The sequence below is a fragment of the Crassostrea angulata genome, chromosome 7, assembly GCF_025612915.1.
Source record: "Crassostrea angulata isolate pt1a10 chromosome 7, ASM2561291v2, whole genome shotgun sequence".
Classification (NCBI taxonomy): Eukaryota; Metazoa; Mollusca; class Bivalvia; order Ostreida; family Ostreidae; genus Magallana; species Magallana angulata.
Window position 1 is genome coordinate 53,554,407 of NC_069117.1, and position 19,079 is coordinate 53,573,485.

At 30.9% G+C, this 19,079-nt stretch overlaps 1 protein-coding gene, 1 long non-coding RNA gene and 1 pseudogene across 2 annotated transcripts; 2 read left to right on the forward strand and 1 right to left on the reverse strand.

Moving 5' to 3' along the window:
* Nucleotides 1-1,709: 1,709 nt before the first annotated feature.
* On the reverse strand, nt 1,710-2,957 carry LOC128191560 (type-1 angiotensin II receptor B-like; annotated as a pseudogene).
* Nucleotides 2,958-7,335: 4,378 nt separating this feature from the next.
* On the forward strand, nt 7,336-11,367 carry LOC128192831 (mesotocin receptor-like). Its single transcript, XM_052865815.1, has 9 exons — nt 7,336-7,488; nt 8,118-8,250; nt 8,676-8,782; nt 9,175-9,271; nt 9,370-9,503; nt 9,836-9,947; nt 10,388-10,543; nt 10,646-10,817; nt 11,070-11,367. Exons 1-9 carry the CDS (start codon nt 7,396-7,398, stop codon nt 11,110-11,112), a joined length of 1,047 nt encoding a protein of 348 aa, XP_052721775.1. The 5' UTR covers nt 7,336-7,395; the 3' UTR covers nt 11,113-11,367.
* Nucleotides 11,368-14,330: 2,963 nt separating this feature from the next.
* Nucleotides 14,331-17,746, forward strand: LOC128192838 (uncharacterized). Its single transcript, XR_008244566.1, has 3 exons — nt 14,331-14,635; nt 15,030-15,127; nt 15,519-17,746. It is a non-coding gene; the product is annotated as an uncharacterized LOC128192838 (long non-coding RNA).
* Nucleotides 17,747-19,079: the final 1,333 nt, after the last annotated feature.

Sequence of the window (19,079 nt, forward strand, 5' to 3'; positions counted from 1 at the left end):
AATTACTCTAAGGCTTTCTGAAACTTTTTTTTTCAAATGAATGCATGTAAATACAATTTTTGAAAGTAATATAATTTCATTTGTAAATCAAGATATCTAAAATATCTTAAGTGCTATTCACTTTCAATCAACTGTCCGTTTTCACCTGGTACATGTATCTACCGAGTATTATGTTTAATACAGACTGACCAATTATTAGTTAAAAGTTTATAATAAAACCGTGCTTTATCACAAGTTTGAAATGCAGAACGAAAATTGGACAATAACATATTACAACCTACTCAAGTAGTTGATGTATTCATCTGTACCAACTGTCATTGTATCTTTTTATCAAACTCCAAAAGAGGGTTTACGTTAGGATTTTTTGGGGCTTTATTTCTTTGTTTTTGTTAGCTTTTGAACGTTATTAAAAATTTTAATAATAATAAATTATAAAGGTTAAAGATTAGATATTTAGACATTAAATGAACAACATAAAATCAGAGTTTCAAATATAATCAAGCTAGATTCACACGTTAGCACAAATTTCCCCAAACCCTCGTATCTGGATGTGAATAATATCCAATATTAAGCAACGTGTAATATCGCTATTTGCATGTTACGCTTGAGTAACAGTTTTATTGACAATAATAATAATTTACATATTTTTCTCAATTTGAATGGAAAATGATTAAAGGATTCAAAAATATGTTTGTAAATATATAGAGTGAAATGCTTGTTTTGGTGCTTTTTGGCTATGAGGGTAGTTAATTTTGCAGAAAAAATTAAATAATGTTTTTTACAATGCTACCTAACTTTATAAACACACAAAGCACAAAGGCAATCATTTTATTTTTCAAATAAACAACGAACAAAGAACGTATTTAAAAGGAATATTTATTTGTGACAATGTCAAATTTATAGTTGATGTACTCCTTCTTTGACCTAAAAAAAAGGCTTTTGTCAATTCTAATATTTCATTTTAAATCAGTATGTATTTTTGTAATATGATATTTTTTGTAATAAAAAAAAACCAACATCATTGAAATATTGCTGATACTAAACAAATTGTAGTTTTAAGTATCTAATTTGGATATGGCAGTTTAGATAAAGACAGTATTTGGTTTTTCAGACTAGTTGACTCCTGATTGATCCTGTAGAAATTGCCGTATATTTTGTTATATAACCTCAAACACGTTTGTATCACAGAATATTCATCAAACAATCCAATGCTTTCTTTTAAGGTTTAATGACGGAATATTTAAAAATGTTTTCCGGTATATTAATTTGCATTATAGAGTTTGTGAATAACTGAGCATCAAATAAGAACTTATTGCTATCGTCAACACAATTGCAAGAACAAAATGTGTGGTTATCTACATGTATTTAGGGAATAGAAGCATATGAAGAAATGCGTAACATAGCCATCGAATATTCTAAATGGATATGTAAATCAAAACAGAAGGTTTATTTGCTTAGTGAATAAATTTTATTGAGAAATTCCAATACATAATACTACATGTACGTAAACAGAAAATCTTAATAATAGTAAAGATGAATGGTTAATCTGGTGTATGAGAAGCTATATACTTAAAAGAAGCGTACAATTACAAGATCACTCATTAATGATACAAGAAAATTTAATTATAAAGGATTTCTTGAAAAACAAATAATTTTAATAATCTTTCATTTATTTATAAAGAATTTTTCAATAAATAATAATATCCTTTTTTATGTTTTATTTTAAAATCAACTAACATGTACTGATTTGATTATTATTATTTTTATTAATGCTATTTGAAAAAATTAAAATTAAAATTTTCTTTTGAAGCGCGAAAGTAAAGTAAATGAAATGAAAAGGATGTACGGGTTGCAAGAATAGTTCAAAAATCCCGTCAATGCAACACATTGTCGTAGAAATGTTATCGAAATAAATCCTTTAACGTTAAGCAAATGCTATAAAACGTATTTTGTGATAATAAAAATGTGCAATAACACAAAAATCATGATTATTATGGTGACAACTAAATTCATTCTGGTTTGTGACTGTCTGGTAACTGACAAAGAGTTCTTTATTGTTTTTATTTTACGAGCATGCAACGTAATTGTGATAGCACAAACAAGTACCACAACGATGGTACTAACACTTACTGCAAAACAAATTTGAAATTTTAAGGACATGTAAATATAAGTGTTATAATAACCAACTCCACATAGCGCGCTTAAAAACCACACTGAAAGTGAACAAAAAGACACTGCTAGTACTGTTAAATGCTGTCTGCTCTGTAATGGATGAACAGTGATTAAGTATCTTACAAAAGAAAGTAGTAACATATGACCAGAACAACTAAAATATAAAAAGTTATCAAGGATAATAAAATATTCTATAAATAGTTTACGAATAAACAAGACATTTGTAAAATAGAAACCACTGAGAGATATAACAGAAAAGAAGTCTGGTAGTGCCAGGTATCCAATGGCAGCGAATGTCGGTGTATGGTATTTGGAATCACATATGATTTTAGCCATGGTGACGATATTTCCGATGATCCCCAAGAAAAAAATTACTACACATATGTACATAACAACAACGTCAATTGCCGTGTCATTCAGATAAAATTGAAATTGAAAACGAGTAAAGCTTCTGTCATCATTATAGAGAACACCAATTTTTCTTGTTGTATTGTCGATTCCATCATCGACCATAAGATCCGAAGCATTCATTGGAGGTGTTCTGTTGTTTTCAGTTGTATTCAAACACATGTTTTTGGTCAATGTTTGCAATAAATGTACCTGAGTCTTTCCAAATGTTTTCAAATTTAATAAAGATACCTAGAAGTAAAGAAGTAATATGAATGGAACTTTAAATAAATAAACTTTCATTTATATATCAGCATATTCAAAATCATCAAAATGCTACTCACTTTCAATCGCCTGTCTTTCTTTAAAGTTATATACAGAGTTTCATATGTGAAGGGTTTCTTGAACAATTGAGCAATGAACAACGTTAGACTGAGCAGAAAATGATAATTGATTCAATACTTCCTGTCTAGCTATCAGTAAAAAAGGAGATAGTATATATGGGAAAGTTCAAAACGCAAGTTTAAAATGTTGGAAGATTATACAATATCTTCTTTTATTCTCAGGTTTGCCTCAAAATGCAGAGGATATCACTCATATAATAAATGTTTGAAAATACATGTACCCCGCCCTCTCCAATCATTATTGTTTCATTCGGTTTAGGTGAGATAAAAAGTAGAACCGTACATTATTTTCCATCATGAAATATTCATAATGAAATATATTTAAAATTTACAATCTAACTCGCTATATGATCTCCGTGAATAAATTTAAGACAAATTCAAGAGGTCGTTATCCTCAATATAGGATATACTAGTAGTAAAAAAGGTCAGGAAATATGTGATAAAAGAAGAAAAAAATGAAAAATGCAAAAGAAACAGCACAGCAGCCCTACTGCATAAAATTACTCATCATTTGATATGATCAAGAAGTAAGCAAAATGGTTACTGGACTGCTACATGGGGATCTTCATATTGAAAAGATGCATAACTCAAACAGACAATGAATGTTATTGATAAGTTCTTTAAAAAGAGTTCCTTGAACAAGATACTTTTTTGGAATTAGCTATTTCATATGCATACAAGAAATATCAAAGTATCAGGGTGTTAATAAAATAACATTTTAGAACAAATTTGATATTCCGAATTTTGGACACAATGGTGTAATTTATAGATAGCTCGCAGAACTGAAAATTAACCAATAAAAGAAGTTTTTTTTATAATGAATAGTTGATTGAAATAATACAGAACGATTGCCATACTATTTGAATAATGCACTGTTTTCATTTCAAGACTAACTTTGCTTCACATACAATACAATTTTCTTTTTACTTCGCAAGAAATGTTAAGACCCTTTTTATTCAATACCGAATGATTTATTTTTGATTTAATAATTCGACCACATACGACTTTTATTAGAAGCACAAGAATAAAAGACCCAAACTACATCAGATGGATGGTTTGCAAGAATAGTTCAGAAAACCCATTTTATATTGATGTATCTTGTCGTAAACTGTGCGTAAAGCATATTAATGATTGAATTGTGTATAATCATAAATTAAGTTTGTTATATTGAACACGAGAAACAACACAAATCATGATTATTACGGTAACAATCATTCTTCTTTGAGTTTGTCTGGTTCTAGTAACTGACAAAAACTTCTCTATAATATTATTGTAAATTTTCGAGAATATAACCTGATAGTATTAGCAGAAATACACACAAAAAACAATGATAAAAATATTAAAATCCTTGCTTCAACTTTTATAGCCATTTAAGATAAACCAAGTTCAAATAGCACTTTAAAAAAACAAAGCTGGTTAAAATGTAACAAATCTATAGCCCTGTGTAGTGTATAATATATACTCTACGCTTGATTCAAAATAAAAGTCCTCATTTATCCTGTTTAAAAACAAATTTTGCATGATGGACAATGGGAATAACCGAAGGGCCTCATGATAAAGACGAGCAAATTTTTAGAATAATAAAGACATATTGTGAATACGAGGCAAAAAATGCAAATGCAATATAAACATAAGCACAAATATGATATACATGCATCTTCTATCTTATATAAAATTGTACACAAAATAGTCTTTGTTGTATTTGACTAAGCACACACGACGGCTGTCCTGACAGCGTTAATAGAGATAGGAAAGAGAAACCAAATAGAAATAACGTCTGCTAAATGATTCGAGTTACATATAAGAAGACAATTCCATTTCGTTTCTGGTAAAAAACGGAAAAGTTTATTGATTGTCATTTTGAAATAAGAGACTGATTATAGTTGAATAGATCTAAATAAGCAATCAAATGTTTTAAAGTAACAACAAGAAAACATATTGACGCAAGCGTCAAATGGGCCGCAAAAAATATAATTGTTGTTTGAATCATCATGGCTGTTTACACATGAAAAACACACCACAAAAATGAAAATAACGAGTTGGTTGCACTAATTTTATGGTTAATTTTAATACATTTTGAGCAACACGTTTTGAAGTTTAATATTTTACTATTATCTTTAAGAATCGAGTTCGTTTTTGTATTTCCAACGGTTATTGAATGACCATTGCCATATTATGAAGTAATGGGGAGCACATTGATTTGTATATTATTCAAATACAAAGTTCAACTCGTCATTATTCTCTTGGAGATTCTGTATTTCAAACCATTTTTATTTCTTGTTGCAAAACTTAATCCATTTGTTTATATGATTTCAAGGGACCATATAATAAAAAAAAATAGATTATTTTTAAGGTACATATAAGATATGCTCTTCCGGTAGAAACTGCACAATTTTAAAGGTAATTAAAAAACAGGATAATTTTTCTCCTAAATGGAATTATAAATCTTATCTACACTTCATTTTATGAAGATAACCATGGTTATTTAATTGCATGAGGTTCTCAAAAGAAAAAAATATGAATCAGGTCAGCTCAAATTTTCAAGTCATTTCAGTTTTTCAGGTCTTTCATATTTTTGCGTAAATAATTGGAATGGGTGTCATTTCATGATATTTTTCTACCACATTTCACATGGAAATATAATAAATACACGCACAAAGTCATTTTATTTGATGCAGAATATAGAAATTCAAATATATCATTTGCATAAAATTTCATGTCATTTAGGTCTTTGGTCTTTCAGGTCTTTAGTATGCCCCTAATACATATCTGGATGTAATAAAAAAGTCCGAAATTTTCCGAATAGAGTTATAGTCTCGATAAAAACGCGCCTAAAACGACAGTCTATGGCCTACTTTTCATTTACAAGTAAAACAAAAAGCATGTAATAATTTTTAAAGGCATAAAACATATTTCTAGATGCAAATTTACTTTTAATTCAAGAATTTAGGCATGAAATGAATTCTATAAAAACAAAACTACCCCACAGAAACGCAGTTACAATATCTAAATGTGTATCAAATAACGGACCGCCTTCTGGCGGCCCGTAATGAGTTGCTTTTTGGGAGTTGATTTTAATCAACTCTTCTATGCAGTTACTCGGACAAACCGAAAGTAAAACAGTGTTTGGACCTCAGCACAAATCATCGCTGCTGACAAGACTTAGTTCTTGAAAATAATTGATAAATTCGATGTAATGTATGCTAAACCATTGTTTTTCGAGGAAACTTATTTTACAATACCTTGAAAATAGTCAGAATTTAAATGGTACGAACAATTTAGATATTTTTTGTAGTCGTATGTATTCCTACGCCAGAGTTCAATATAGTCTCGTTCAACTCGACGCTCGGCTGTCTCCGTAAATCTCCGAAAAGCAGAGAGTCTCTCTTGCTTGTCGGAGATTTACGGTGTCAGCCGAGCGTTTGGTTGAACGAGACTAGCGTTCAATATTGCTTGGATCCATAAAATTTTCAAGAAATATTTCTATTACTGATACATAGTTTGATTGAATTAATTTTATCTTTAAACATTTTTTAACATGATTCATATGGGGGTTTCTCGACATTCTTGTCGAAAGAGTCCAAAACTCCATATTATAAAAATGTGCGTAATTCAAATACAAATTAGAAACTACATGTACTTGTCATGCAAAATAACATGTCATTAATTTTAAAATAAATACATCGACAAAATCAACTTCCGTCAGTTCTTCAGTACTTTGATTAGAGAATGGGTTTAAGAACTTAACAATAGCCAAGCGTCACATCTGTTAAGCATGAACAGCAGTCAGTATGTAAAATGATTGTAGTGTTGTGTAAAACACATTCTATACCACAATTTAAGTATTCAGGGTTTTGCTCATAAAACGAGCACCTGCTCGTGGAAAAATTCTCCCAGAATAGTTGTTGTACAAAGCTAAAAGAAGCAAGAAATCTTCGCTTATTTGCTTCACCATTTTCAAATCAGTAAAATGAATGGTTTGATGATGAAAGCATGTAAGTGCTAGTAATCTGTATATGTTTATTCATTGCTTGATAATGTGCATTATTGTTCAATCTACATTTGAATAAACATAATTGTAAAATGACTTAGTAGATATGATAAAGAATCTTTTATTTTATCATAAGCACGTTTCACTGATATGTAAATAACTTTTGCCGAAGCACTTATTTTGTAAAACACTTGTTATTTATCTAAATAATCGTTCAGTAATATTAGAGGAAACAAAATGAAAAACGAACTATGTTTATTTCAAGTGTATAAGATTTAAAATAACCTCAGAGAGAGAGAGAGAGAGAGAGAGAGAGAGAGAGAGAGAGAGGGGGGGGGGTGTCTGCAATTGAATATTTATGTATCGATACAGGAAACAGATGGCGTAGCGTGTATTACATTGTTCCTGATATCTCATTACTAGTATCACATAACGAGGACGATGGAATATGAAGAGTACTACTATGAGTTGGAGTATTACAATTGGACATATTGGAGGGGGAATTGGACACAAGAAGAGGAAAAGCCTGACTTAGTAGGTTTATTAAAATTAACAATTTTGTTAAGCTTGTGTTCATAATGGTTTTATGATAATAACCGGGGACATAAATTTCATAATACATCTGATTCTTTTTTTGCTAGCATCAGTTAAACATAGATAGTATTAGCACTATGCTTATGATGCAAAAACATTCATGTGATTCAAATATATTGAGTTCAGGTAAGGATCGAAGAAGCTTTTTCATGTAATCAATGATCATTGAAAAAGTTTTTTATAATAAATATCAGGATTTGTAAATCGCAAATAATTATTTGAAACCACTTTTTCTGTTACAGAAAATATATTTATTTTCGTGAGATATCATGTTTGAAAAAAAAGTTTCATTGTACATTATTTTGTATGAAACTTATTATAAGTTATATGATTATTTAAATGAAATTTCTTAATATATACTCATCAAAATTTTACTTTCTTCTCAACTTTTTGTCATAAGTTAATAATGGAATATTATAAAAATAGAATGGTAAGCAATTTTAGATTAAAAACATTATCAGGTTGACACAATTTACAGTAGGTTATATAAACACATTTAAAAAGGCATGTTTTGTTTTAAACTCTTAAAGCATAATTTTTTATATTTTAAAATTACTTTATAATTTCAGATACATAACTTGGTGTTTGATGTGGTCCTTTTGATCCTTACTCTGGTGGGAAACAGTACTGTTCTTGTAGTGATTATCAATGTAGCTCAAAGGTCAAGGATGAGTTTTTACTTTATAAATCTAGCAGTTGCAGGTATGATTTAACAATTGAAACAGCTTTATACTGATTCGTTTTTTTCTTTTAATTTCTTCAAAAATCAATTTTGTTTTAACAATAACTCATAAGTTATATCAACATTTGGTTATCTTAGATCTTTTCGTTTCATTTCATTTTCATTTAGATAAAAAATCAAAAGTCAAAAATATATTCCTCATTCATTCATTTGTCCATCGCTTATTTCCTTAGAAATCGATTATATTAACTTATTTAAAATCATAATGCTATCTTAGATTTCTGTTTTTATAATGTAATTGCTCTGTGATGTATCATAAATACCAGTAAATGTAAAAAATGACAGATATCTCTCGTATATCGCGTTTTCATATAGTTAGAGAAACATTATAGGACCGAGAAGTTTGTAAAACTGGATAAAACAGAGCCGACTATTTTATTAACAGATTTACTCTGTGGAATATTTTATATTGTGCCACGCATTGTGAGACACTGTAATGATGGACGTTTTTATGGAGGGGACACACTTTGTAAACTACAAGAATATTTAGCGGTGAGTTTTGTTTATCTTTGTTAGTAATTCATTATTAAATCTGTAGTTTAATATTTATAAAGGATAAAAATTTCCTGATGAGATATTGCTAAAAAAAATGATTATGATGACTAATCTTATGTTCCGTCCTATCGTATGAACGTTTCGGAAGTCCGTTTATCTACGGAAATAACGCACAAAGGGTTTAGGAAAAAGATTAATGTAGGATGTAAAGCTAAATTTATTAAATTAGGTCACAGCGTCCCTGAAGGTCATATTACTTTCGACCTATCATTATGAAATAAACAAATCCGTTTAAAAATATTTTAAAATAAAGAAAAAAATGATCATGTTAAACGTTTCGTCTCATCCCAAAATAAAAAAACCGAATTGCTTTTATTTTTTCATGACAGAATGTTGGTATTTTTGGATCCATCACAGTTATGGTTGCCTTGAGCTTGGACCGTTTGCACCTACTTCTAAGACCTTTTGGAAGCCAGCGAATGAGAGGTTAAATATCATACCATCACCTATTTACAAAAACTTCTTAATTTAATAATTAAACACGCGCCTTTTGTAAACTGAATAGAATGTTATTTTGATTTCAGGGAAATATCCAATTCTGCAATGCTTGTCATGTTGGGTGACTGCATTTGTTGTGTCCATAATGGGACCTGTTGTATTTGAATACGATGATGAGTACAAAGACTGTTACGTAGATCTCGATGAAACTGAATACAAGGTTTTTTGTTAATTATAAACATGTATAAACGCAATTTACATTCATTGAGATTTTAATGTAAAATTAAATGAGCTAGAATAATTATTTAACATATCTTTTTAGAAGTAGTTCAGTACTATAGTAAAACACACAAAAATTATGATACTGAGTAATAGTGTTGCTTAATATCTCTAATGCATGTGCGTTAAATTTTGTTTTGTTTTACGAGACAATATAATGGAAAATCATGTGAAAATAACATATCAGGTATTTATACGTATGGAATTTACATTAATACATGTAGATAATGTACACTTAGGAAAATATACTTTAGTTGTATAATAATTTTGTAGATTTACTTCCATACGATCTTCGTTGTCGTCTTCATCATCCCAACGATGATCCTGATGATCTGTTATTCTGTAATTGCCGTCATAATCTGTAAGGTGTCAAGGAGAGACACAGGTAAAGAAACCAATATGCAAATAAGACAATATATATACCTAAAAAAATCTGTCAAATAGTACAACTGAAACGGAATGGGGAATAGGAAAAAGATTTAAAGATTTATTTAATGAATTACCATCTTTTCTATTGGAAAATTCACAGGGAATGTTTAAGGGATATGAATAATAGACAATTTTACAATTTTAATCATTCTGAAGTCTCTCGGATTATCTCCGCACTATTTTCAACGTTATTATCCGTGTTCTTTCATGTCTTTTGCACATACCTTTTTTCATTAGAGACGTATATTGAAACCACAACCTAATGAATCGTAAATAAACCTAAGAAATTTTTATAGCATTGGAAATAATGAAGATAATTTTCGGAACCTTTTGTACATTAAAAATACTAATGCTTGACACATGGTGTTTCATATCTTTGTTTTCAACTGATTCCAGGAATTGAATCAACTGAAATACCATCTTCCAATAGACGTCAATTATCTTTGCTAAGTTCAAGAAGAAATAGTCATTCCTCGGGTTCAGAACAAAGAGAACCAACGTTGTCGAAATCTCAGACGAAGACCATCAAGATGACTTTCCTGATAGTTGTAGGTGAGTTGATTTTATTCTATTTAGAGTTTTCGATTGTTTGCTAAAAGAAAAGTATAAGACGGCGACGTCTTTACGTTTTCAATTTTTTGTAATTTTTTTCAGCATATTTTTGTTGCTGGGCCCCATATATGATCGTCACCCTACTAGTTATTCATGGCCTAATATATATCTCAACTCCAGTCAACATTTTTATCAATGGTCTACTGCCTTTGAACTCAGTTGTTAATCCACTCATCTATGTAGCATTCAGTTCACGATTACTCAAGAAATTCAGGTAAGTGTTATTCATTCCTCTTTTTTATAGCTATAGAAACTATAGAATGTTTTTAAATTTGAGAATTGTAATACTTACACGTGTATGCTTAACTTTTCATTGGTCAGCAAATTAAACTTGAAAACACTGAAAAATGTTTTGAAAAGCTGCTTTAACTGTTACAAAAATTCTTAAACTGTTGTGTTTAGATAATTAAAAACACACATATTACATATGCACACCTAACCTGATGGTTTTATTTTATAATTAAAGGAAGAAAATAAACAGACGTCTTTGCACCACGAGAATGACATGAGAGGACAACATATTTCTGGTAACTGAGTAGTGATAATCCTCTATTCCAATTTTGACCTGTATTTTCTTCGGTAGACCTCTACTTGTCAACCATTATTCCATAGGTGGAAGGAGACAGATATGACAAACTGAAATTTATAATCACATCAATGGCATATGCATGCTAATATCAAAAACATGTTGTGTGTCTGTTAACAGGAAGTAAAATCAATGTTAGTTTCCTGCGTAAAATTGTTGAGTAGTCAATTTAAAACAAAATACACTGGATGAAAAATCAAGTTTCAGCAAAACTGAAACTATATGGAAACCTTGCTGAAACTTGAAGTTGAAGTTTCATGTATAGTTTCCGCAATGCGGAAACCATTATATCGATTCAGCAAGTATCCGTTAGGTTTCAGTCAGCAGAAACTTTAGTCTAAGATTCCTGATGGTTTCCGCAATGCGGAAACTAAATTTGAATCGTGTGAAAAGTTGTGTAAATTATTATGGAAATAACAATCAGTTTCAGAACATTTCCGCTAGGTTTCAGTATGCTGAAACTTTAAGTTAAGATTCCTGATGGTTTCCGCAATGCGGAAACTAAATTTGAATCATGTGAAAAGTTGTGTAAATTATTATGGAAATATCAATCAGTTTCAGAACATTTTCGCTAGGTTTCAGTATGCTGAAACTTTAAGTTAATATTCCAAATGGTTTACGCATTGCTGAAACTATTACTAAAATTGATTTGAGTTTAATAGTGATATCATTTATTTTCAACAGATTTAAGTTTAATTCTAGCTTAATGATAATGAATCCGTATAGTAAGGTTTCAGCGTGACTGAAACTATATGTATACATGTAACTATCTTCAAATGTGGCAAATAAGGCGATTAAGAACTTTACTAAGTACTTTAATTGAATTTGAAAAGAAAAACTGATGTCTGATCTTGTTTAATGCATATGATAAAATCATTAATCTTAGGTACTCGGGCACGTGTATACATGTGTATACATTCTTTGTCCAGGTGACCTCCTCTGTGATTTTCCTGTATATTCTGTGTGGATTGCAAGGTTTTTTCTGTCAGGAGTGAACAAAAGACTGTTACATAACATATACACAGTACGAAGCGTGAGTTTATAACTGGAGCCCGGCGGGAATTTTTATTCAATTTGTGTGTACCTGAGTTAGTAAAACTGATAAGTGAATTATAATTATTTAGTAAACAAAATCTAGGTAGTTGTATATCGCAAACAGTGTATGAAGAAGTATTTTACTTAATACACTCAATAAATTAATATACCTATTTTGTAAGACTCCTTCTTAAATCATTTAGTTATCATTTGAATGAACCTCGAGGTACAGTAACTAATTAAGCAAACAAATTAAGGTAAAGTCGTTGTAAATTTTTACAAATCGTACCAAATATTCGTACAACCTGAAGTTTAGAGCTAATTCATTTCTTTTTTAATACCACGCCAACAGATGTACACAGGAATTTTTTTTTTACAAATTCTACAGTTGATAATAACAAGTAAAACCCACTTGGAGGTTGAGTCTAATATAATAATTGTTTAATTATTTACATGCATTTCAGACTTTACTACATGTACAACTGTATCATGATTCACTGGCGTCGGAAGCAAATTGAAAGTGGAGGGGGGGGGGGGGGTTGGGGGGGGCTAGACTAATCCTCAGAATTATTGAGGAAAAACCCTAAAAAAAAAACCTAATTGCCAAAATCATCATGAAAATCCTTATCCGGGGGGGGGGGGGGGGGGGGGGGGAAGTATACCTATCTATACTATATACTTCCGAAAATATATTTCCCTACACAATTTTTTTTCCCCAAAATCATGAAATTCCTAATCCGTGTCGGGGGGGGGGGGGGGGGGGGGGCTAGTATGCCTATTCCTCCAACTTCTCAATCTTTCAAGGTAAATTTAGGAACAATTACATTTCCGGCGAGAAAAAGTGGGGGGGGGGGGGGGGCTATGTGCCTATTTGTTAAGTCTAACTTTGCACTAAGACTAATCCTCAGAATTATTGAGGAAAAACCCTAAAAAAAAAACCTAATTGCCAAAATCATCATGAAAATCCTTATCGGTTGGGGGGGGGGGGGGGAAGTATACCTATCTATACTATATACTTCCGAAAATATATTTCCCTACACAAATTTTTTTCCCCAAAATCATGAAATTCCTAATCCGTGTCGGGGGGGGGGGGGGGGGCTAGTATGCCTATTACTCCAACTTCTCAATCTTTCAAGGTAAATTTAGGAACAATTACATTTCCGGCGAGAAAAAGTGGGGGGGGGGGGGGGCTATGTGCCTATTTGTTAAGTCTAACTTTGCACTAAGCCCCCCCTCCCCCCCCCCCCCGGTTCGACGCCTATGTGATTCGTGCATTTCTATACTTTGTATTTACTTTCTGTACTGTAAACACAGATATTGATACATGTTTATGAAACATGCACATGTTTCTGTTATAAGATATAATATAAGATATAAAATTATAAATAATGCTTATTAAGCATTATTTATAATTTTACTGAAGTTATACGTTATATTACAAAATCAGTTTAAAATCCAGCACTAGCCATGTGGTGCACGTGATTTTAATCCCATTTTTTAAAATTTGATTATACATTCGTATACATTTGATGTAGAAAGTATACGAAATAATTAAAATTATATTTTGTTTATATATCAGCCCGACGTGTACGTCTTACTTCCCGGCTTGTTTAACGCGTTTGTATTTTAATTTCATAAGTATTCTTAACGTACTGTTCATCGTATGACCAATCAGTGCAAATGTGTAACTGTAAAATAATTGCCATCAATTCATCGTAGTTGTAAATTCACCGTACGGGTGAACGCTGTTAACCGGACCCCGTTAATTGATCGGCATCTAATTATATTTGTGATTTCTGTGTGTTCATGCAGAACCTGCTCTGTAATGAACATAATATTTTCACACCTCTATATTTAGAATAAGAATATGACCGTGCTTAGAATCGCGGTGAAAATTGGACAAGTCAAGACTAACTTGTCAGTAAACTATATATGGCTCTATCATATTTAGTTTGGCAAAATCATCAGTACATGTAAATAAAATATAGTTAAAGACAAAATCTGATACATATGTCTCATTAAAACTTGTTTAATTTCATTAGACGGTCGGCCATTTTTTTGGTTAATCACGTGTTACAAATACAATTGTAACAACACACACGCCAATACTTTGTTGTGTTTAACCAGGAAATACTGACTCCGACAGTTCTTATTTAAAATAAATATACATGTAAAAAGTATACTATTCGGTAAAAAATGATAATTTTGATTAAACATTATTTATTTTAAACTATCCCAAGATGCACTTTTCCAAGATTTAGGGGGTTCTGATTGGTCAGTATTGGCGCACTTTATGATTCCGAGCGAAGGTTAAAATGGACAAGAAGGTGCTGTTGTAAAATGGAGAATTGAGAAGCATTAATAGCCTCTACAACAAGGAGATAATGCAGGAAGGAAGAACTCATGTCAAGGTAACTTAATTCACAATATAGATACCCCCAAAAACATTTTCAAGGCCCTCATTTATCTCTCATTTGTAAACGAGATCTCGCGCCATCAAATCAAGATGGCGTCATTTTTTCAAACTTGGTTCGGCGTTTTAAATTTTATTACCGTATCTCTTTTAAATATACGTTTTGACCAAGTTAGCCATTAACCAACTTTATATGCATGATAATCAAGATTATCCAGGGTATACACATATATAATTATATAAACGTCCCTAATATATATGAATGCTTGGTTGGTAAACAAGACGAACAATGAATCTTTCGCACACTATACAATTTACAAACTCTAAATGTAACGAAAAAAATTTATTAATTAAATCCGGAAAATGAAATCTTTCACGTTTTTCTTTTTTAGCATTAACAGCATACAAAGTCAATGTTTCCGGTGATTAGTTGCTCCTCTGTTCGGTGATTCGGGTGAAATTTGGACCAGCTGGACGATGTGAACGCAAGGTATTGCTTTGAAATTGATTATTTTCACCATTAACTTATACATGTGTTGGATGTTTATAATTTACTGTAGTAATTTTTAGGAAACCCAGGTCTAAGTTCTTGAAAAGGAGGTTGATGGGGGGGGGGCGAAACACACTTATTGTTGATAAGTTTTTCCATTGTTCAACAAACAATAATTGAATCAAAATGAAAATAACATAGCTTCAAACATAAAATGAAACATTTAAGACCAGATACTACTGTAGCCATTATATGACATAGTTTAAACAGCAACTGGCAACTGCATAGTAGCTTCTGTATTCAGAATTTTATTCAGAATGCTTTTATTACATGTTAGGCTGAATGTTTATTGTTTAAAAATCTAAATGAAACTTTATTATTCTTGTTTAAGATAAATAGAACAGACATAAAGTACAGCCCAGTGAAAGGAACAAGTTCATCGCAAGAAGAAGAATTTTAATGCTACCACTGTCCAGAACTACTAAGTCTGCTGTAACCATGATGTGATCATATGAGTGATTCACCGGTCTGGACAATGCTCGAAGTTCCCCCAAAAAGGCTTATTTCCATAAACCACGACTCGGGTTACATCAACAACAGCCAAGGACACTCCTTATTGATTCGAATGGACACATCTCTACGACCCGACTAAACCTCTGCAGAACAAGACTTTTTAACTGTAAAGTATTCTCATTTCAAAAAACCTATAAACTATAAAAGTACTTTTTTATATGATCAAATACCAGTATATTACAATGTCTGTCTTTAAGCTAGAATCTTAGAAAATCACATGGTTTTGACTTATTAAATGATTGATTAGATATTAACTTTCATTTTCTTAAATAATTTGTTATATTTGCAAATATTGCATAAAATATTAGACTCCATGTAATATATACTCACACCTCCAAGTTGATAAGTGATAACTACTTTTTTTTCCATTTTCTTTGTTTAAACATTTATTGAACTTAGTTTTTATTTGAAGCAATATATGAAAAATTAAGAAACCAATCTTAAATGTAAAAACACTGCATTAGGAGATGAATGCATGGGACATAGAAATGATAAAATACACCAAACAATATTCAATTATGTCGTATATGAAAATATATAAAGTCAACAAATACCCCATGTATTACAATTTTTATATAACAAAATTACTTGGATGGAAAGTTGTTTCCATGTGGGTTTTATTTTAATCTGTGTTATGTAACTAATATTGGAATTAGCTTTTATATCATAAGTAAAATGCTGGTATTGATGAGAATTGTAAGGTGAATGATCTGTGTGATACTTTGTATTTTATACATTCATGCTACAAAAAGCAAGTACATGTACATGTAGTAATACTTGTCATATATAAACAATGTATATTTTACTTCATGTCTTGGATTTAAAAATAATAATGTAGGTAAAGTAGTGAAATGTAGGAAGGTAAACCGTGTGTAAAGAAGAATATTCATCAGGAATGAAGTGTGTTGCAATCTGCATAATTAATTAAATGTGTACATCATATTTTTGCACATGATTTGACAGACTGCTCCATTGTAAGCTTTTTATTGGCCAACAAGCTTTTCATATCTCCCTCTGGGTCATCTATTAAATACTGACAGGCTTATGATATTAAAATCTGATGAGTTGGTACATCATGGGTGGAAATGAAAAGTTCACTTTGGACTTAATGGATTATCAAAAAAATGATATCAAATCCTGTTCTTTTGTAAAACATAAGATTATATTACCAACAAAGAAAAGGTTTATCCCAACTTGTAAGTTGGTCACTTTGACCTCATTTTGGAATTTATTGACATATTCAAATCAAATCTGGGTCATACCTCTATAGTCAACTACTATCTTGTAGTGTATTTTTTTGTTTTTTTTTAAAAGATGGATACTTTAGACTTTTCAAAAATATTTTATGGTGTACATATTCATTGTAGTTCGAAAGAAATTGAGACAAGTGTATCATGTTCATGTAACAGTGAAGTTTTCTTTGTTTATTCATGTACGTGCAGTTATTTTGTAAATTGCATTCATATTTTTAAAAAAGTAAGATCTTTGTTGCATTTTTAAAGGGAGATTTGATAGGCATTTAATCGAGATGAAAAAAAAAAAACAAATGTAAAGATTTCTATGGGAGTTTTTTTTCTTGTGCAATTTTATAATTTTTAGATAAAAGTCCCTAATAAGGGAATTGCCATATGGATGTTTCTCCATTATTGTATCTTGGCTGTATTTTATTTATTATTGGAAACAATTTTAGATTTTTGAACAAAATAAATTTGGAACTGTTTGAAATTGTTTTGTTTTTACATAAAGTAGAAACCTTGCTTAGCTTTTGTGAAAGCAAAAATATAAAAAGTTTCAGTAAGTTTCAGTTGCGGAAACCCTTAGTAAACAATATGTATCCCAATTGTATATGGAGGTTGAAACTATGCAGAAACTTCAAGTTTCAGTAAGTTTCCGTCGCGGAAACCATTTGTAAACAATATGTATCCCAAACGTATATGGAGATTGAAACTATGCAGAAACGTCAAGTTTCAGTAAGTTTCCGTTGCGGAAACCATTTGGATTCATGGACAGCCTAAGTTTCAGCACTGCTGAAACTTAATGAAACTTGAAGTTTCCGTGCTGAAACCTGTCGGAAACTTAAAGTAACCTTAAGTTTCCGCAGAGTTTCCAAAGGGTTTCCGCAGCGCTGAAACCAGATATTTCATCCAGTGATACATAGCTTTCGCATTATGCGCTTAAACTACTTATATATTTAAATATTTCTTATTATGATTTGCCTTTCATTACCACTCAGATGAAAAAATTAAAGTTTATCATCTAAACAATAATAAAACTGTATTTAGGTAGCTCACGAGATTACAGCTGTTGAGAAAACCTACCCTGAAAATGTGTGGGCTTGATCCATTGGTTTAAAAGCTTTATTTGAAATTCGTCTGCGTGATCATGATGTTATACTTACAGCATTTCTTTTCAAACAAAAGAACGTTTGATTGTTTTATAAGCAACGCCATTCCAATGAAATATATAGTAAGATGTTAATTTTATTCAGTAAACGCATTTCGAAAGTATGTTCTCTTTGTTTAACTGAATCAAACGAATTTACTCAACACAATTACAGAAGAAATAGTTTAGAATTCATCCAAAACTGTAAAAGGAGAAAATTTGGCGCATACATATTTCAGCGCAAACGCAAATTCTTATACATTGCCGCAAATTAAGGACGATATCCCAAGACAAATGTCACCGGCCCCTTTTTGTCGTATACTTATATACAATCTACCATGGTTTTGATATTTTTGTCAAATAAGAGTGAATAAAGTGATAAATCTTGATTTGTGTGAATCGCCTTATATTTTAATAATTGACACATTATTGGTAATTTTGTAGACCCACTAACAATGAATTTCGTTTTGGTTTGAGGCCCTGTTTTTGAGCAGGTTCTAGTACCAAAAAATAATATGAATATGAAGAAATCAAGCAAGTCGGGCAAAACTCTATTATAAGTCACGTGAAATTGTTTATTGCCAAAATCTTACCAGTTAAAAAAGCGTTCAGAAATATCATATGCTGAAAATATAGCTTACAAATAATGCATTAGCATAAATGAATATGAATGGCATATAAATTCGCATCAAACACCCTTACCGATAGGGATGTTACGTGACAAACGTAGTATAGACATGTAAACTTGGGAAAGGATAATCGAGTTTACACAAAATAAACAACATCAGTATATAATGGGGAAGGCCAAGTGGACTTTTGAATTTTTTAAATGTTATATTTTAGAGCATTTGGATATATTTTTCTCCTTTCACATTATAATTATATAGATTTGACAGAATACATTGACCAACTGCAGGACAAAAATGTACCTAATTGTGCTCGTGTATTTTAAAGACTTTCAAATGTGGGATATGGAGCTTAAAGGGGCATGGTCACG